Source organism: Eulemur rufifrons, chromosome 30 (genome assembly GCF_041146395.1).
Source record: "Eulemur rufifrons isolate Redbay chromosome 30, OSU_ERuf_1, whole genome shotgun sequence".
Classification (NCBI taxonomy): domain Eukaryota; kingdom Metazoa; phylum Chordata; class Mammalia; order Primates; family Lemuridae; genus Eulemur; species Eulemur rufifrons.
This window is the reverse complement of record NC_091012.1, coordinates 96,005,367-96,026,976: the sequence shown is the minus strand read 5'-3', so window position 1 is coordinate 96,026,976 and position 21,610 is coordinate 96,005,367. Positions and strand designations below refer to the sequence as shown.

The 21,610-nt window shown below is 42.4% G+C and overlaps 1 protein-coding gene and 1 pseudogene across 1 annotated transcript; both read left to right on the top strand.

Annotated features, from left to right (window-relative positions):
- The first annotated feature begins 4,392 nt into the window (after positions 1–4,392).
- Positions 4,393–5,404, top strand: LOC138378982 (thymidylate synthase pseudogene; annotated as a pseudogene).
- Positions 5,405–11,033: 5,629 nt separating this feature from the next.
- Positions 11,034–13,325, top strand: LOC138378539 (zinc finger and BTB domain-containing protein 44-like). Its single transcript, XM_069463864.1, is given in 4 exon segments — positions 11,034–11,537; positions 11,539–12,387; position 12,758; positions 13,252–13,325. Coding segments are annotated over 4 exon segments (1,428 nt in total).
- Positions 13,326–21,610: the final 8,285 nt, after the last annotated feature.

Sequence of the window (21,610 nt, the reverse complement as noted above, 5' to 3'; positions counted from 1 at the left end):
ATAGCTGCCAGAAGAATCTTGGCCATCTCTTTGTTGGCTTTTCTAGTTTCCCCAGCCTGGAACTTTCTATCTTCTTGTCTAATCCTTTCTAGCCTCTCTTCCGGGGTCTCCCTATTATTATAGACTTTCTCAGCCACCTCTAATAGATCTTGTATAGTCTTTTCACATAATCTATCCATCCTCTGTACTTTTCTCCTTATATCAGGGGCTGCCTGGTTTACAAAGGCCATCATTACTGCCGCCTTGCTCTCTTCTGCCGTAGGATCTATGGGAGTGTACTGTCTGAAAGCCTCCATAATCCTCTCCAGATAGGCCGCTGGACTTTCCTCGGGCCCCTGCCGAACATCCCCTACCTTAGCCAAATTGGTCGGCTTTCGTGCCGCCGCCCGGAGACCGGCCATTAGAGTCTGGCGGTAGACCCGGAGACGCTCCCTACCTTCAGCCTCATTGTAATCCCAGGGGGGTCGTTCAAGTGGGAACGCCCGGTCTATGATCCCTGGATTAGTGGTGGGTCTGCCGTCATCTCCTGGAACCAGTTTCCGTGCTTCTCCCTGTATTCTTTCCCTTTCTTCAGTGGTAAAAAGAACTTTTAGTAGTTGCTGACAGTCATCCCAGGTGGGCTGGTGAGTGAACAAAACAGAATCTAAAAGGTTAATTAGATCTTTAGGATTCTCTGAGAAGTTGGTATTTTGAGACTTCCAGTTATACAGATCACTAGTCGAAAAAGGCCAATATTGGTAAGCCTGTTCCCCGTCAGCTTGCGGGGGCCCTATTGCACGCAGGGGAAGAGCCATGACTGGTTCTGGGTCCAGTGTTCTAGCGGCCCGCTGCCGGGTCCCGTACGCCGGGCCATCCACTAAGGGAGCTGCAGTGGCTGGGGCTGCGGCTGCAGTGGCTGGGGCTGCGGCTGCAGCGGGGTTATAAGGTGGGGGTGGAATACACTCCTGGTCTATTAGGTCAGGATAGGGAGTGGAGTCCGGAAAAACAGACGGCGAGTCCAAAGGGGTGCCTTTTGTAGTCCCCGATTTGGACTCCCCCTCTTTCCTGGCCTCCTTTGCTACCATGATCTTGCTGTCTCCTACTGGGAGCAGGATCTTCCTCAACCAGAGTGGGGGGTCCTGGACTAAGTCTTGCCAGACAATAATGTATGGAATCTGGTCAGGATGACCGTGGGGCCCTTTGTCGAACACCCTTTCTTTTACTTTGGAAATGATACCAGAGTCAAACGTTCCATCCCGGGGCCATCCAACCCCGAAAATTGGCCACTCAGACTTACAAAACTTAATAAATTTGCCTTTCCTGATTTCTATAGCGAGGTTGTGAGCCCTATCCTTGACTTCTTTGAAATGATCTATGAGGATAGACAGAGGCGTTGTCTGTGTCTGCCCCATGCTCACAAAGGGAACGGGGGAAGGGGGTTTCTCTCAGGTGTCCGCCTGGCTGCGTCCCTCGCGGGAACTTAGGCGCGTCTTGGCTAAGGTGTACCCGTATAAACCCCGGGCCTGGTCACTCCTTTTTAGGGGAGTGAATCACCGTTATGCCATACGACGCCGCCACAGAATCGCAGGTTAGGACCCACTCAGATTCCGTAGCCGTGGCCGTGGAACCTTATACAGTCACGCTTCACTCATTCAATCAGGCAGACAGACTTTATGTGGGGGGGTCTATTCGCAGCCACACTATTATTCCTATTACAACCCAGTAAAAGAGTGTGAGGGCGCACCTCTGTGGGGTTCCCCAAGAAGGAGGGGCAACAGTGTATAGACCGATACCAAATACCAGAACCAGTGAGCCCACAAGAATAAGCTGCAACCAAAAAGCAGTAACTCCAGAGACCGAGGGAATCATCGAAAGGATGACCCTAGGCGACAGGGCTCCGGGGCCTCGGCGGGGCCACGGGCCCAGAGCTGGGAGACGCTGTGGGCTGCAGTGAATAAAGAGAAGTAGCGGGGGGAATGGGCTGGGGGGTGGGGTGCGGTGGAGAGTTACTAGTCCACCCTTGTCTGCCGCCTCTGCGACAAACAGGACATTTAACTCCGTTGTTAATCGGGAAACTTTGGGGACTAAAGATAGAGCTGCTTTCTCTGCACATCAGATCAAATCCACGCTCCTATGAGTGAAGAAGAAACATAAAACATGGACAAAAGCGGCGAGATACGCCACAATCTGACACTAAAAGCGAAGCAAGTGGGCGGCGCCTTTGTGCAGGGCGGGCACCAGGCCGCTGCCGCCACCGCCTCCGGGCGGGACAATGGGAGGGTGCACGGGCCGCTGCTGCTGCTGCTGGAGCGCGGGCGCGCGGGCGCACGCGCGGGTCTCCGCTGCTGCAGCCACCGGAGAGTGGGCGGGCACGCTCGGGCCTCCGCCACGCTGCCGCCGCTGCCGCCACCGGAGAGTTGGCGGGCGCGCGCAAGGGCCTCCGCCGCGCCGCCGCCTCCGCCCCCCCCCCGCCCCCGCTGCCGCTGCCACTGCTGGGGGATGGGCCGCTGAACGAACACCAAAGACTCAAACACGGAACAATGGCCACCAGACAATAACGCACATAGACCACGACAAGACGTTTCACAAATTCCTAACTCTTGGCCCTGTGGCCAGCTCAGTTTCCCTCTCAAACGGACCTTACCGGCCCGTGCCAGAAACCTACCGAGGGGGGGTGAGGGACGTCTCCCTTCACTCCCGGGCCAGCGACCTCCAGGTGCGTCCACCTAGGTCTTGGCCGGCCACCAATTACCTGCACCGCGTGGATTTTTTTTTTTTTTTTTTTTAAAGTTCCAACTCCTCCTTGGGCCTGGATTCTGTTCCAGGGGTTTCGGAATCCCGGACGAGCCCCCAAAAATGTAAGAACCGGTTTCCCTCAGTCCCAGGAACAGATAGGCAGAGTCACCAAGGCTGCAACAGACAAAGGAGTTTATTTTCTAGCCTAGGCTAGGGTCCAAGGCTCAGAGCACCAGCGCAGTGGTCTCTCCACGAGCCCGGACCTCGCCCTGGGGTGGAAACAAAGCTTTTATACTTATCGATAGGTTACATGTATCGGGCACACCCCCCCACCCACCTTTTAGTTCATTTGTTCCCTCAAAAGTGGCCGATAGCTTTGGCTCCTGATTGGCCAGTTTCCAAGCTGGGGCTTTGGCTCCTAATTGGCCAGTTTCCAAGCCAGGGCCCTCAGTTGTTACCAGCGGCATTCCGGGGAGGGGGAGGGCCTGCGTTGGGGAAACCAAAACTTAGGCCTTTCCTAAGAGGTCCAGTCTGTCATGGAGTTACTCCTGTTTTCCTTCCTGCTCTACAGAGGTTAAAAAAGACAAGCAAAAAATGGAAAGTTCGCACCTTATGACTTTTCGTATCACCACAGCAATTGCACTGACATAAAACACCAACCCTGTCCCAGAAATTCAGACAGCAAGAGGGAGGACTCAGTTTTAAGGTGGTAATAAATCCTGGTGTTTAATGATCAACTCAGCAAACAGCCCAAATAAACATAAAGAGTCATGATGCATATGCCTTCTCACTTTCTTTTTCTCTTCTTCCAATTCATTTTCCATTTCTTCTCTAAAGTGGTATGTGTGCATACTTGGAGAACTATTAAAACAGGTATTTTTATAAGCCATATGGCATTAAATAAGACTGTTTTAAGTTGATTGTCCTGAATAAAATCTAAACCCCTTCATCACAGATTACTACACATCACTACATGCTGTCAGACCTTCTAAATCAAAAGATACCCTGTTGCATCAACAGAGTGCATTCATGCCTTCATTTAATTATTCACTCATTAACTTGTTCATTCACTTAAACATTTACGAGCTGTTTACTCTGGGCCAGGCTATGTGTTGTGAAGAGATAAAAGTGAGCAAGGTGAAGCTTCTGCTTTTGATGCATAATCAGACATGAAAATGAGCAACTATAAAGTCAGCACAATGTAGGTCTACTGAGAATAGGGCAACTAACTGTGCCTAAGGAGGGACACAGTAAAGGCTTTACAGAGCCAAGTGTTAAAGTATAAATGTACCTGATAAGGACAGAAAAGGGACTATTCATTGCAAACAGAGGAAACAGCATGGGCACATGTAACTTCATAAAGTACTTAAGGAACTAAAAGTACCTCATCAGGTATAAGTTAGCAAGTGGTGGGAAATGAGGTTGGAAGGGTTGACAGGAGCCAGATTGTGCAGAGACTGTATCCGATGAAGGGGTTTAGATTGTATCCTTTAGGCAATAGAGAGTCATTTTAAGCAAGGAAGTGGCATGATCATATTTGCATGTTGTCTGGTGACAACGTGCAGGAGGACTTGGGAGGGACAAAGGACCAGAGAGGCAGAGGCACCCGTTGGGAGATTATTTTACTAGTCCAGGTGAAATATAATAAGGACCTGAATTAGGCTGGTGGCAGTGGGGATGAAGAAAGGAAGACAGGTTGAAGAAGTAGGTAGGCAGTAGCGTTGACACGCTGTGGTAGCTAATTGAATGTGGGGGCAGCAGGGAGAGAGGGATAGAGTAATTAAGGACAACTAAGTTTTTTGCGGTGAAGAGTGGTGATGTTCTCAGAGCAGGGCACACATAAGGAAGAGAACAGGGACACAGAGCAGAGAGATGATGAGTGCCTCTGCGCCCTCCTTGTCCTCCTGCCCCACCGCCCGCGGTCCCCGCCGCCGGCTCCCAGCTCCTGCGCGCGCCGTCGCCGCCCCCAGCGCACGAGCTGGGCGCCGAGCTGAGGCCGCCCACGGGGAGCTGCAGTACCTGGGGCAGATCAAGCACATCCTGCGCTGTGGCGCGCTACAACCTGAGAGATGAACTTCCTCTGCTGACAACCAAACGTGTGTTCTGGAAGGGTGTTTTGGAGGAGTTGCTGTGATTTATCAAGGGATCCACAAACGCTAAAGCACTGTCTTCCAAGGGAGTGAAAGTCTGGGATGCCAACAGATCGCGAGACTTTTTGGATAGCCTGGGATTCTCCACCAGAGGAGAAGGGGACTTGGGCCCAGTTTATGGCTTCCAGTGCAGGCATGATGGGGCAGAATACAAATACATGGATTCAGATTATTCAGGTCAAGGAGTTCACCAACTGCAAAAAGTGATTGACGCCATCAAAACCATCCCTCACGACAGAAGAATCATCACGTGTGCTTGGAAAACAAAAGATCTTCCTCTGATGGCTCTGCCTCCATGCCATGCCCTCTGCCGGTTCTCTGTGGTGAGCGATGAGCTGTCCTGCTGTTTGTACCTAAATCACATTGGGCCACCGAAGATTCAGCTTCAGCAAGAACCAAGACTTTTCCCGAAGCTCAAAATCCTTTGCAAAGTTGAGACAATTGATTTCAAAGCCGAGAACTTTAAGATTGAAGGTTATAATCCATATCCAAGTATTAAAATGGAAATGGCTGTTGAGAGTGCTTTCAAAGGAGTTTAAAGAATATTGTAAGTCTTTAGGGTTCCGGCTGGATGCCCAGGTGAAAGCTCTTTTTGCGCTAAAGGAAAAAGGAACTTGGTCAAAAATCTGTCATTGACCTGTCAGTTAGTATAATAACTTTTAAGGATATTCACTTTTAAGGATGTTGCCACTGGCAAATATAAAGGAACCATTTCCATTAGTAATAAAGGCATTGGGTTTGGTTGACTCACTGAGGGTGTATGAAAATGCTGAGATAATGAATAAAGTGAGGAGAATGAAGATTTATATGCTCTTAATAAAAACATGTACATGCATTTCAATCCCATGTTTTATGAAGGTCGGTAAATTTCAATAATTCTATAACTTATTCCTTCAAATCTGAGTGAGCTGAATAACACCATCTATTATTCGTAGTGTGAAAACTAAATTTGTTTTATATAGTGTTACAATAAAGAAGTGTTCTGCAAAAATAAAATAAAACAAGAAGAGCTTAGGACTCAGCCAGGTGGCGCTGTCCAGTCAGCAGTTAGAAATGTGGATCTGAATACAAGAAAGAAGGGGAATATAGACTTTGGATAATCAATCTGACAAGAAAACAAACATATGAATAAATGAATATGCAGCTTGTAGCACTCTTAATTATCAGAGAGCATGCACATTCAGTGGAGTAATGAGCAAGGACAGCACCCAAAGGCAGTTTTTCAACTCAACTCCTACACCATTAATTGTGTCCACCATTGACTTGGCAGGAGCTCACCATATGCAGGAAATATAATTACATAAAGCCTCAAAGCCAGAGTTAAAGATTTCCCAGAGTAAGACCCCCTGTTGCCTAAAAGCAGAGGAATTAGTGACTGCTCCTGGGGAGTGGGGGGGAGAGGGACTAAGGGGAATCATTACCAACTTCCCCTCAGTCCCCACTCATTGAAACTGTGGGGAAATCAAGGAAGAAGCTTACCTGGAAATTCATTCCTTCATCCATTCATTTGTTATGTCTGTCACTGATTTAATCATCCAGCAAGTTGTGTATTAATTGAGAACTTCCTAGCACAAATGCCTGGTAATGGGGCTTACAGCAAATTAGTAATCTCTTGGGGAGCTTGGAGGCTAATAAGGGAGACAAGATATGGACATGCATAGTAAGGACTAAAAGTTGAAAGCGTTAAGTGTCATGGGAGAAGTGCAAAGAGCAAGATGAGGGATTCCAAGGCATGAGGGAACACATTCAAACTTGGGGAATAGGGAATACCCTTAGAGGAAGGGGCCTGGTGACTGGGCTTAGATAAAATGGATAGGATACGGGCTTGAGATTGTTAGGAAACGGAGGGTGGAGGACACTATGGGGGAAATTGTGAGGCATGTCCTGAAAATAGTGGGGAGTTCAATGTGGCTGGACTGCAGTGTACAAGAGAGGAAAAGTGGGCACCAAGGTGGCAGAGGAAGGTTAAGACTAGCTTCTGAATGCCACTGTGAGCACTCAAAACACCATGGGTTCACGGGGTGGATGGAGAGAATGACAGGTCCTTCCAGCAAGATTTAAGCTTCCCTGTTCTGGCCCTGATCCCTTCTAGGATGGCCTTCCCTCATGCCTTCCGGGAATAGGACAGCCCATGGTTTTCTCTTCAGGTTCCGTTCAAGCTTATTTATACAAGGCACATTCAGTATTTGGGGAAAGACTTCACCATAGCAACAGGCTAGGGCCATTGCCTTGTCCAGCAGTGAAGTGCTTCTCTCTGTCTGGAAAGGGCAGGATTTTTGCTGGGTGGCCACTACCTGGGCTCCCCTTCCCTTCCCAGCCTGCTGGCCTGGGCCTCAGTCAGTCATAGGCCCAATTAAGATTTTTGTTCAGTGGGGCATCTGGGTGCTTTAGCTTGTCCTTTAATGATGTGCCTGGGCCCCTCTAATTAACTGACAAGGCCATTTTTCCTCAGTTTTATTTTTGTCTCTTAATTTGGGAGATCCAGGCCTAAAAGAATAATGTAGAAGGCTCAACTATCTTAAAGATTCCCCTTCCTCACCCTCCATCTTACGTCCTTCTCTTTCCCTCCAGGGATCTGTAACATGCCACATTGAGGCTCTGTCCAAGATGAAGACTCTGGTGAAGCCACTTTCACATTTTATTTTTTCTCTGGCTCATTGCTCCACCACTATTTCAAGCTCTTTTTTTTTTTTAACAGCAGCCAGTGAAAAAGCCTTAGGGGGTTTAGCTAACTAGGAGCTCAATGTGAGTCAGCAGAGTGGGAAGGCTGCCAAAACAACCAAAAAAACAGTTAATGCAGTTTAATCAGAAAGAGAGCACCCAGAAGGAGGGTGGCAAGAGCTTTAGCTCTGCTTTGCTGCTCCACCCTGGGAGGTAGCACTTGCTGCCTCACCACTATAATTGAGGATGCCACAGGAGGTGAGGGAATGAGGATGCCACAGGAGGTGAGGGAATGGGGCACTGTCCTGGGAGGCTGCAACCACACTGGGCTGGTGGCACCTCACCAGACCAAGCATGCTCCTGCCTCAAGGACTTTAAATAGATTGTTCTTTCTTCCTGAAATACTTCCTTCAGTTTTTGACATGGGCTCACTCCCTCACTTCCTTGCGTCTCTACTCAGATACCCTCTCTCCAGATTGGCTGCCTTGGACCTCCCTATTTAAAATAGTTTCTCCCATCACTCTCTCACTCCTTTTACACTGCTTTTTTTGTCTTCATAGTACTTATCATCTCATGGCTCAAATTATCTGTGTTTCCCAGTAGAATGTAAGCTCCTCATAGGGTTTTTGTGTATTTTGTCCACTGTTATGTCTAGAACAGTACTTGATACATAGTGGGGTGCAATACAAATTTGAATGAACAAACTCATAGCATTTAGATCATTTTACCGTAGTTTGTGTTTTTACTTCTCTTATCTCTAATAGCATTTTATCTAGGAAGCCTCTTTTTCCTCTTTCTTAACATTTTCACTAATTACATAGTCATTACCTGACATGGTGTATATTGGATGAATGGATGGATGTGTTGGCAGGGATGCTGCAGGAGGGTTTCAAACATTGGATCAGGGTTGGTCCAGACTTATGCTGCCTAGTACAGTAGATACTAGGTACAGGTGACTACTGAGCACTTGAAATTAGGGTTATCTAAATTGCAATGTGTTGTAAATGTAAAATACACACCAGATTTTGAAGCTTTGGCAGAAAAACATGTAAAATTTTTCATTAATGATGTTTTTATCTGTGGGGTACCTTGCTCCACTTACAAGTATCTCCTGGTAAGTGGAGCCTCAAGGAGCCCTCATTAGCGGCATGCTGCATTTACACAGTGTAGGGCAGATAATGCTTTTGTAAAAGTCTCCTTTTTGTTTTTCCTTTTAAAGATAAATTTATTTGTTTTTCATGTGACAACTTGTTTCATTAAGAAATATGAACAATTTATAACAGTAAATTTAGTAAAGTATTTTAAAAGAATATGTGTTAGAGAAAAGGCCATTTAAAGATGTTTACATATGTATGGTGATCATTTTGTTCACTATACCGTCAGGCCTGCAAGGCTGAAATCATTTCAAGCCATATAATAGGTGTTTCTGCCTCAGTCCAAGTGAGTATTACCACTTGGTACTTGAAAGTGTCTAAATGACACAATATAAAACCAATTCTTATTTCAGTATTAATTTTGTTCATCAAAGGCTCCAGTTTCCAGTGATAAGACCAACCAATAAGGCACAACTAGTACAGATAAAATCATATGTTTTTGGCGACATTTATAATAAACTGTCTTATCAAAGTTCCTCCTCAGAACATATTCTATGGAATGTTGACCAAATAGCTTGCAAAATAATTGTACACAAGATATGAATTGGTAACAAAATAAGCTCAAGGGAAAAAATATGAAAACAGGCAGCCAAAATGTGATCATCATACCTCCATTTGTGCAGTGACAATTAAATATTCAATATTTTAATGAATTTTAAAGTCTGAGAGAATCAATCTTTGGTGAGCAGTTTGAAATAAAAATATTTAGTACTTGATCACTACTCTTTAAAGTATTTCCTTCATATCCCTTTGAAAAATTTTCCCAGAACATTCGTGAATTTTCCTTAGGAAAAGGAAATGTTTGGCAGTTTCTTAAACAGTTAAACATGTATTTATCACATGATCTGTCCTTTCTGATCCTAGATATTTACCCAAGAGAAAGGAAAGCATATGTCAATACAAGACTTGTACATGAATGCTCATAGCAGGTTTATTTGTAATAACACAAAACTGGAAACAACCTAGATGTCCATTAATGGATGAAGGCATAAACATATTTTGGTATATCCATAGAGTGCAACACTACTTAGCAGTATAAAGGAATGAACCACTGACATGCTCAACAGCATGGATGAGTATCAAAATAACTTTTATTCTACTGAATGAAAAAAAATCCAGATAAACAAAAATATATACTGTATGGTTACATTATATAAATCTCTAGAAAATTCAAAGCGATGTATACTGACAGAAAGCATGTCAGTGGTTGCCTGAGGGTGGGTGGGAGGGATTGCAAAGGAACACAAAGAAACATTTGGGAGTGATGGACATGTTCATTTTCTTGACTGTGATGATGGTGTTATGGCTATCCACATATGTCAAAAGTTATCTAATTGTACACTTTAAACGTGCAATTTATTGGATATCACTTACAACTTAATAAAGCTGTTAAAAAATAGTATCAGTTTCAAAAGGGAATAAAAATAGTAGATAACAAAAGTACATAAAACAGAACGTGATGATGAGGGTTAAAGTACCCTTGCATTTTGGGGGAGGATGTTCAAGGTATTGCTTACATTTAGATTTTGTTATTTGTGCATGTAGAATTTCAAGCATAATCATTAACAACTAAAAGTAGGTTACTTACCTCTCAAACCAATAGAGAGAAAAATAGAATTTTAAAATTCAATATAAGAGAACATAGGAAAGAAGGGGGAAAAGAAACATGGAAAAAGCATGATATATAGAAACATCAAAATACAATAACGGAAATAAATTCAACCATATCATTGACTATGATTATAGTCAATGTCGATGGGCTAAACTCACTAGTTAAAAGTTAGAGAATGGTAGCTTGGAATAAGGAATGAAACAGGCGGCAACGGCGGCGGCGGCTCCCTCCCAACCTCCCCCACCCCTCCCCTCACTCCTCATCCCCTTCCCCAGCCCGCCCCGCTGGGAAAACCCGAGCTGTCGCCGCGCTCCCCAGATCGCCGCCTGCCCTCGGCCAACGGTCGCGGGCCCCCTGGCTCTTCCCCTCAGGCCCCTCCGAGCGCCAGGGCGGGGCAGAGGGTGCGGTGCCGTCCTCCCCGCCGCTTTGCACTTTCCCACCTCACAGGCATGCCGGTGGGCAGTGCCGCCATGCCCCAGCCACAGGCTGCTCACGGGCCTAGGCGCGGCGGCCCGAGATAGGGTCCCCTGAGCCTCCCGGGGGAGGAGAGGGAGCCAGCCGCGCGCTCCGCCCCTCCCCAACCCACCCCGGGCTGTCGCCACCGCCACCGCCACCTCGCTGCTTCAGCCTGGCGGGGAGGAGGAGGAGCAGCAGGTCTCCGGGCCCTGGCACCGCCGCCCAGCAGGACATTTCTGATTCATTTGCATCCTTGAAGAGCATGTGTAGAAGAGGAAGGAAAAGATGGGTGTGAAAACATTTACTCATAGCTCCTCTTCCCACAGCCAGGAAATGCTTCCAAAGCTAAATATGCTGCGAAATGATGGACATTTTTGTGCTATCACTATTGGTGTCCAGGACAAAATCTTCCGGGCACATAAAGTAGTACTAGCAGCTTGCAGTGATTTCTTTTGCACCAAACTTGTAGGCCAAGCAGGGGATGAGAGCAAGAATGTGTTGGATCTGCATCATGTTACCGTGACTGGCTTTATACCCCACCTAGAATAGGCCTACTCGGCCACTTTGTCAATTAACACAGAAATTATTATTGATGTTCTAGCTGCAGCCAGCTATATGCAAATGTTTAGTGTTGCTACCACCTGCTCAGAATTCATGAAATCAAGCATTTTATGGAATACACCCAACAGCCAACCAGAAAAGGGCCTAGAGGCTGGACAAGAAAATAATTCTAACTGCAGTTTTCCTTCTCGAGATGGAAGCATTTCTCCAGTGTCTTCAGAGTGCAGAAGAAGTGGTAGAAAGAACCATTCCTGTCTGCCGAGAATCCCGGAGAAAGCGCAAAAGTAACACTGTTATGTCTCCTGAAAGTCCTGTGAAGTGTAGCACACAAACAAGTTCACCCCAGGTATTGAATTCTTCAGCTTCCTACTCAGAAAATAGGAATCAGCCAGTTGACTCTTCTTTAGCTTTCCCCTGGACTTTTCCTGTTGGAATTGATCGAAGGATTCAACCTGAGAAGGTTAAGTAGGCAGAAAATACCCGGACTTTAGAATTACCTGGCCTGTCTGAGACAGGTAGAAGAATTGCTGATTACGTGACTTGTGAAAGCACAAAAACTACTTTGCCTCTGGGTACAGAAGAAGATGTCCAAGTCAAAGTAGAAAGGTTAAGTGATGAGGAGGTCCATGAGGAAGCGTCCCAGCCTGTCAGTGCGTCTCAGAGTTCCCTGAGTGATCAGCAGACAGTGCCAGGAAGTGAACAAGTTCAAGAGGACCTTCTGATTAGTCCACAGTCTCCCTCTATAGGCTCAGTAGACAAAGGCCTTACCGAGGGATTACCTACACTTCAAAGCACCTCTAGCACTAATGCTCATGCAGATGATGATGATCGATTGGAAAATGTTCAGCATCCCCACCAACTCTACATTGCTCCTTCTACCAACAGGACGGAACGACCAAGTCCAAATGGTCCAGACAGACCTTTTCAGTGTCCGACCTGTGGGGTGCGATTCACCGGTATCCAGAATCTCAAACAGCACATGCTCATCCACTCAGGAATTAAACGATTCCAGTGTGCCCGCTGTGGGAAAAAGTTGACCGGGGCTTACTCACTAAAGATGCATTGCCTAAAGCATGAAGTGATTTCCTAGTACCGGACTACTTAAACCAGGAGCGAGAAGAGACCCTTGTTCAGTATGATCTTGGAGAACACGGTTTTGAAAGCAACTGCTCTGTTCAAATGCCTGTAAATTCGAAGGTCTCCTCCACCCAGAATTGCAAAAGCACTTTCCCCCTGTGGTCTCTAGGTGGGCTGGCAGAGAAGGAGGAAGAAATGCCAGAGCAGCCAAAGACCAGTGCTTGTGCTCAGGCCCCCAGAGATGACCCCCCAAAATCAGAGCTGTCTTCTATAACTATTGAGTAACTTTGTGGTTTGGCTTCATTTTTGGTTCTTGGAAAGTGCCTGTGCTTGGCCCTGTACATTCAATTTAAATTTTTAAACAAAAAAAGGGTTTGGGAAAGACTTTCTCTTTTTACTTTATAAGCCCTGCAACAGATGTTTAATTTTCCTGAGAGATTGCTTCTGTAAGTACACAGTAACATACCATTGAAACATAATAGAAACTATGAGACTTAAGGAGAACCAGTTGACTTTAAAACACATACAGGTTTCTTCTTCCATTGTTAAAAGTAGGATAGCAACAGATCATTGGGTAGAAAAGAAATCACATGATCACTGACCTTCCTGAGATCAAAGGGTACCCGAGAAACAGATTAAACAATTTACAAATGGCCTGAGTAGATATTTACAAATATATACAGGACGTTGAACAATGTTTTGTTGAGCCTGTTGTTTTGGAAAGTATTTATGGTAAGCTTTCTTAAAAATTATTAGGGCAAATACTTCTGAAATACAGCATACTTTTTTTAACTTTGTGGTTTCTGTTATGATTTTTCATGGTGAGAATTTGGTATTGAGAGAGGCATCCCCTGTGCCTTTATAGTACCACTCCACAGGCCAAGAAGCATGATTGAGAATAGTCAGGCTGTAGATGAAATGACCAGGAATGGAGAATGAAGTATGTAAATCTCAGCTTCATAGGAACGTTTTAAATACTGCTTTTCTGACTAAAACTGATGTTTACCTGGTCTTTAAATGTTAATGCCTGATTATTATGTCATTGCCCATGTCAGTTTTCCCCCTACCCCATCACCAGTATGTTTTCTTGCATATACTGGCGTGCTACCATATAAAGGAAAAATATTGGAGATATTCTATATTTTATATGTAGGTTTATGTATTGTTGGGGGTGTTTTTATTGTGCTGTTTTGGACAAAATAAAGAATTCCCTGTTGAGGCTACATTCTTAACCCAAGTAAGATTGTTTACAAAGTCCCATATGACAGCGATACATCGTACGTTCCAAAATAGTTTCAGACATTGCTAAGTTTATTAAAAGCAGTTACTATAGTTTTTGCAGAATGTAAGCAATAATGTCAAAGATGAGAAGAGGCTATAAAATGATCATCTACAACTCATAAATCTGCTTTGGGAAAATTGCTAAGACTGAGAAAAACTAAAAACCTTAAATTAATGAATATCACCTTTTCTGTAGCTAAAAATATGAAACTTTGTAGTTTATAACTCCAGACTTGGGTACACTTTTTATCTGGGGCCATTAAAGTATCTCTGGTCTTAATCTTAAAAATAATAAAAAAAAAAACTAGGTACTTGCAGTTTACAAGACGCATTAAAAACATAAGGACACAGAAAAATTGAAAGCAAAAAGGATGGAAAACAACATACAAGCAAATAATAACAAAAAGAAATATATATCATAATGGCTTCAAAAGGCAAAAACTATACCGCCCTGTGGACAATAATTTGGAGATACCTCAAAGAGCTAAAAATAGAAATACCATTCCATCCAACAATAGCACTATTAGGCATCTACCTAAAAGAACAAAAGTCATTCTGTAATAAAGACATCTTCACCCGAATGTTTATGGCAGCACAATTCACTATTGCAAGGATGTGGAAACAACCCAAGTGCCCATCGATTCATGAGTGATTATTAACATTTGGTATATGTATACAATGGAATATTACTCATTTATAAGAAATAACAGTGATCTAGCACCTCTTATATTTTCCTGGATAGAGCTTGAGCCCATTATCCGCAGTGAGGTGTCACAAGATCAGAAGAATAGGCTCCACATGTACTCACCATCAAATTGGCACTAACTGATCAACACCATGGTGCTCACACGGTAGTAATGTTCTCCAGGGATTAGGGGGTTGGGGGGTGTAAACTCACAACTAAGGGACGCAGTGAGCATTGTAGAGGGGAAGGGCATGCCTCTAATCCTCCCTTGGGTGAGGCAAAGACATAAAATGTAACCAAAATGTTTGTACCCTCATAATATCCTGAAATAAAAATAAATAAAAAATAAAGGCAAAAACTGACAATGTTAGAAGGAAAAATCTAAAAATCTGCCTTCATAGGTGGAGATTTTAATATTCTCTGTTCAATTACTGATAGATCATTCAGAAAAATAATTTGTAAGAATATAGAAAATTTCAACAACAAATAACAAGCTTGATCAAGTGGACACCTAAAACTCTGTACCAATTAGAGAATGGTCATTCTTCTCAAGCACTCATGAAACATTTACAAACATTGGACTGTGTATTAGGCCATAAATCAAGTACCTACAAATATCAAAGGATTTATTTCACCTAGGCTAATTTCTTGTATCATCGTGCAATTAAGTTAAAAATCAATAATAAAAAGATGGTTTTAAAAGTCTTCACCTTTGGGACTTTTAAAAGCACTTTTATTTTTTAAAGTACCTTGCTTTATATTAAGTAAGAAAGCAAGGTAAAAAACAGCATGTACAGTGACAAATCATGTGGGGGAAAAGGGCAGAATAAAAATATACAACTTTATTCACTTATATATTTACTTCATCGGTATATTCAGTACTCACATACACATATACCAATTAAGGAAGCTAAATAACATTGGTTGTTCTTGGGAAGGGAGAATGAGTGGAAGGAACTGGGGGTCAAGGGGTGAAGGAACATTTCTAAATATAACCTTTTGCAACTTCCAGATTTTGAACCATGTGAAAGCATTACCTATTTTAAAAATGAGTGACAAAAAACTTAGTATATTAGGACAAGAGGGCATATCATTTTGGACCTGTACGTGGCTTTATATAACAGAGAACCAATATAACAATGGTTTAAATAAGATAGGTTTTTTTTTTCCCCTCTCTCATCATACCAAGAATTACAGAGATGGGCAGGCCAGGGCTAGTACAGTGGCTCAAAGTTGCCAGGATAAGGTTTATGTTTCTTTTGGCTTTTCTTTCATGGTGGGGCACAAGATGGCTGCTGATGCTCTCTAGTCATTAGTTACACATTTCAAGGAGAAAGAAGTAACAAATACAAAGACAAAATTTATTCATCATCTGAGCTTATTTCCCTCCAAAAAAAAACACAGACACACACACACACACACATACACACATTTTAAGAGCTTTCCACAAAGCCCCATCAAAATAACTTTTGCTTATATCTCATTGGCCAGTACTGTGTTCATGACCACCCTTATATGCAAGGAGGTAAGGGGGAGGGGAGGTAAAGATATATTGACTTTTTAAAATTCGAGTATGCTTCTACCTCCAACAAAGTTAGAGTAAGGAAGAATGGGAGACCGGATGTTGGGTAGACAATTAACAATCTCCACCACAGGTGACAGCTACCTTAATCCAATAAAAGGTTTCTACCAAAAGTGCACAGCAGACATCACACTTAAAAGTGAAACATTAGAAGCATTTCTTTTATTTTTTATTTTATTTTTTATTTTATTTTATTTTTTTTTTGAGACAGAGTCTCACTCTGTTGCCCGGGCTAGAGTGAGTGCCGTGGCGTCAGCCTAGCTCACAGCAACCTCAAACTCCTGGGCTCAAGCGATCCTCCTGCCTCAGCCTCCCGAGTAGCTGGGACTACAGGCATGCACCACCATGCCCGGCTAATTTTTTGTATATATATATTTTAGTTGTCCATATAATTTCTTTCTATTTTTAGTAGAGATGGGGTCTCACTCTTGCTCAGGCTGGTCTCGAACTCCTGACCTCGAGCGATCCACCCACCTCGGCCTCCCCGAGTGCTAGGATTACAGGCGTGAGCCACCGCGCCCGGCCAGAAGCATTTCTTTTAAAGTCAGGAAGAAGGTAAGGAGGCCCATTACTATTTAACACCTTCTACTATCACCACTACTATTCAATGATGTTCAAAAGGCTTTAGCCAGTACAATAAGATACAAAAGTACACACCAACGAGAGAGATAAAAAGTACTAAAAATTGTAAAAGAATAAATAAAACTCAGTATTCATAAACAATGTGTTTACCATAAAAATCAAATAAACTCAAAATAATTTACAGAAAAAAATACTGTAATAAATGAGAGCAATGCTGCTGGACATATGATCGATATGTAAAAAACCATTGCATTTCTATACACTAACAATAAACAGCTTGAAAGCATAATTTTAAACCAGTTACCGGCCGGGCATGGTGGCTCACGCCTGTAATCCTAGCACTCTGGGAGGCCGAGGCGGGTGGATTGCTCGAGGTCAGGAGTTCGAGATCACCCTGAGCAAGAGCGAGACCTCATCTCTACTAAAAATAGAAAGAAATTATCTGGTCAACTAAAAATATATATAGAAAAAAAAAATAGCCAGGCATGGTGGTGCATGCCTGTAGTCCCAGCTACTCGGGAGACTGAGGCAGAAGGATTGCTTGAGCCCAGAAGTTTGAGGTTGCTGTGAGCTAGGCTGACGTCACGGCACTCACTCTACCCTGGGCAACAAAGCGAGACTCTGTCTCAAAAAAAAACAAACAAACAAGAAAAGAGTTACCATTAAAATGGCAATGAAATTTTTCAGGTACGTAGAATAAACCCAACCAACGTTGTACATGACCTTCATGGAGAAAAGTATGAAACATTATTGAAAGACTTAAAAGAAGACAAAAAATATGATAAGACATATTAATAAGGTAGAAAATCATAAAAATGTTAATTCTCTCCAATTAATTTATAAATTCAGTGCAACCCAAATCCAAATCCCAACAAGATTTTTAAGATGGAACTTGACAAATTTGGTCTAAAATTTATGTGGTATATTATATATGGAAGAATGGCCAAAATAATTTTAAAAAATTATTTTTCCTCTGGGATAATACCCGTGAGCCACCATGCCTAGCTCAAAATAATTTTTAAAAAGAACAAAGATGAGGGACTTGCCTTAGCAGATACCAAAAAAGATAATAAGGCTATATAGTGATGAAAACTGTGTGGTATTGGTAAAAAAGGACAAATACCTAAATGGACCAGAATAAAGAATCCAGAAACATCCCAACGTACATATGGGAATTTAGTACATGATAAAGGTGACATAACAAATCAATGAAAAGCAAACTATTCAATAAATATTTCTGGACAACTCGTCACTCATTGGGGGAAAATTAATTAGTTCCCTAACCTACACTTTTCATATAAATATATTCATTCCAGTTATATTACAGATTTAACCACCAAAACCAAAATTATAACAAAGTATTTGAAAAAATGTATAGGTACATATGCTCATGGATTTAGGGGATGAAACACCTTTTAAAGAGGACACAGAAAACTAAAAACTTAAGGAAAATATTGGTAAATTAGACCACATCAAAGCATAAAATTTCTGTACAAGAAAATAATCATAAATAATGTTAAAAGACAAGTCACAGGCTAGGAGAAAATATTTGCAACATAAAAAACAGACAAAACCTTTGCATCTAAAGTACATCAAGAATCCCTACAAGTCAATTTAAAAAGACAACTTTTGTAGATCTTTTGAACTACAAAGTCTGTATTCTTTCTATTATATCATAACAGTGATTTCCAAATATTTTTATAAAAGGAGAACCCTTTTTCAAACAAAGATTTCACGTGGGAGTCCAATAAATAAACAAAGAAACAAACAAAAAACAAAACTCTTTTGGTTGAAGCAGATGTGAAAGACCTAGAACTCTGTATACTAGATTCTTGATAAGAGCTGACAATACTCTGTGGCCAGCATTGAGCTGAACACTTACAATGCATTAACTCATTTAATCCCCACAATAGCCGTATGAGGCAGAAACTGTTACTATCTCTATTTTTCAGATGAGGAAACTGAGGCCCAGAGAGGTTAAGCTATTTGCTCAAGGCCACAGACCCTAGTAAATGATGGGATTCAAACTCAGGCAGTCTGGCTTCATAGCCTGTGACATTAACCACGCTGCTTTCACATGAACCTACCTACAGGGAACCCCTAGGGATTTTCTAAGCACAGTTGGAACACTACTGAAATCCACCACACTACCTTCATACTCAATCACTACAGTAGACTGCACCCTTCCCATCAAGGCATCCTCACCATGGCATACTTGACTATATTCATTCCTGCCATCATGCCTTTGCTTATGCTGTTGTACCTGGAATATCCTACCTACTCAAGTGACCTACATTGTCCTCATCCTCCAACGTATACTCAAGTCTCACTTCCTTCAGGAAGTTTTCCCTGAAACCTGGAGCCCTCAGTGACTTTTTCCTCTGAACAACCTGCATGTGGAGTCTGAATCACATAATAAGGTTTTGCATTATCCTCCAATGCAGTGCTTTGCACACTGTATCCTAGGAAGCCCTAGGATTCTATAGAGATGCCTTAGGGACTGTCTGGGAGGAGAGGGGGAACCAAGTAGATGGGGATCCAGGCTTTCAGACTTGATTCCTTGCTCTAATAAAAGCAGTTCCTCTCTTATCCATTGTTCAGGTTTGGTTTCCACATGAAATTTTATCTGAATAAAGAAAGGGTCTGCTAATATCAACCATAAAGTAAAAGTGTGAAAAACTGCTGCTGTTTCAAGACATTTTACCTCCCAATTATTATATCAAGCCATAAGAAACTGTCGTTTTTGTAGGTCAATAGCAGTCAAATACCAACAATTTCCAATGGTTTAAACTCATATATGCTCTCCTCATATTCCTGATCTCTCCTGAATTGTAGGTTGGAAAATAGTCACAGAAGGCTTTTCACTGAATCTGTTTAGTGGCAACTGGATCCCATTTCATGTAGGCATATTTTGGGGCAACTGTTTTAGAGATCAGTAGAAAGAGCTGGAGAGATAGGACACATGTCCGAGGGCTGTCCGGAAAGTATCGAGCCATTGTTAATCTAATGAGAACAGTTTGTGTGACATCTATGTAACCTGGCAGCCAAGGAGCGTGGACTGTAATGCGCATGCCTGAACGATGGCAACTTGACATTACTAGTCAGTGGGGCGCTAGACACCATTGATTCACCATGTGTATTGTGTGGCTAAGCGAGTAGAGCAATGAATCTGCATCAAAGTTTGCATTAAGCTTGAACGTTCTTCCCTGGAAACTATCCGGATAATTCAGAAGGCTTTCAGGGATCATGCAATGGGTGCAGTGCAAATAAAAGTGTGGCACAAATGCTTCAAAGATGGTCAAGAATCTGTTGAAAGTGATCGGCACTCTGGAATACCTGCAACAAGCAGAACACCTGAGAATGTTGAACGTGTATCGGTTAGGTTAAGAGACACTGGGAGGACGGTGTGAGGTCCCAAAATGCCTACTTGGAAGGGGAATGAGGCGTCATTGTCCCATGTACAATGTCTCCTTGTATCTTGTATCTTCATCAATGTCTCCATTTTTCATATTATGTGGCTGGATACTTTCTGGACAGACCTCTTAGACCTCGTAGACCGGAAAATGATGATTGGGGCCAGCCAACATTCTGTGGCCTCTGAAGGCATTTCAGCTGCTGAGTGAGTCTTAAGCTGTTTGCAAGGCCCAATTAACCCAGAAAATAGCTCTGGGAACAGGATGTTCCCCGTAAATGCAAAGCTGTTGAAATGCAATACTACACACTTCTTGAAAGTGGTCCTTGAAGGTTTTGTCCCAAAGGCATATTTTACATAAAAAATGCATCTCAGTTATATGAAAAAAATGACCTTGTCAGCGGTGCTTGAAGACTGTTCCATTTTTTTTTCATTAGACTTGCATAAGAAATCAGTAGTTGCAGAAGTGGGAAGTGTCTTTGAAAAGGGATCTTTTACAGAAATGGGATCTTTGTACCTTTATGGCAATGGCTGGCACAGTGTCATTACCTCAGCCAGTACTAAGCAACTGCTAAGGAGAGTATTGATTCTCAAAGGATTATAGACCACTTTGTCCATGTAAAGTACAAGCTGAAGCATTCAACTAATTCCCTTACCATGCCACAAGGTAGGACCTAGCTCTAGACAGTACCAACAGAAGCTATGTTGCTGCCAGGCCAGCAGAGGGAGGCCAAGTACAGAGCACAACATTTTCCCAGCGGGAGAGGAGAGGAAGAAGCAGGAAGATGTATCTTGTTAAATATTTGCAATGTGTGATAGAGTTAATACCCCTACTATGTAAATAAGTCTTATAAACCAGTATAGAAATACTTCTTAAAAATGAATACAAAAATAGTAGAAATCAATATGAAAGAGATAATTTCAAAGTTAAAAAAAAAACGATCAACACACACACAAAATCAGCCCTAGTAGTTATCAAGGAAATGTAAGAAGATGCCATTTTCCTATTAAATTTTACAAAGATTAAAAATAATCTTATTAACTAGAATGCATGAGATTACAGAGATGCAGTTATAATGAAATTTTAATAGGAATAATGGAATTATATTAAATCTACAGCTCAATTTGGGGACCACTGACGTCTTTACTATGTTAAACCTTCTACTCCATTAACATAGATCTCTCTATTTATTGAGGTCTCTTGATTTCTTCTATCAGAATTTTGTAATTTACAGCATACGGGACCTATACCTGTTTGATTAAGTGTATATCAAAAAATTTCATTACCTTTGGAGTTATCATAAATGATATTGTGTTTTTTATTTCACTTTCCTAATCTTCATTGTTAATATATAAAATTGTAAATGATGTTCATGTGTTGAACTTGTACCCTGTGATTTTGCCAAACTCACTTATTAGTTCTTTGTTAAGTTGAAATAATTCCCCTTTATTTCTAATTTTCTGAGCGTTTTTTATCAGGAATGAATGTTGGATTTTGTTAAATGCCTTTTCTGTATCAATTGATATGATCATATGATTTTTCTTCTTTAGCCTGTTGATATGATAGATTACATTGTTCAATTTTAAAGTGTTCAAAAACTTTTAGGAAATACACAGAAACTTGAGAATCTGAAATAAATTGCACTTGGTCATGATAAAAAAAAAAAGAAAGAAAGAAAGAA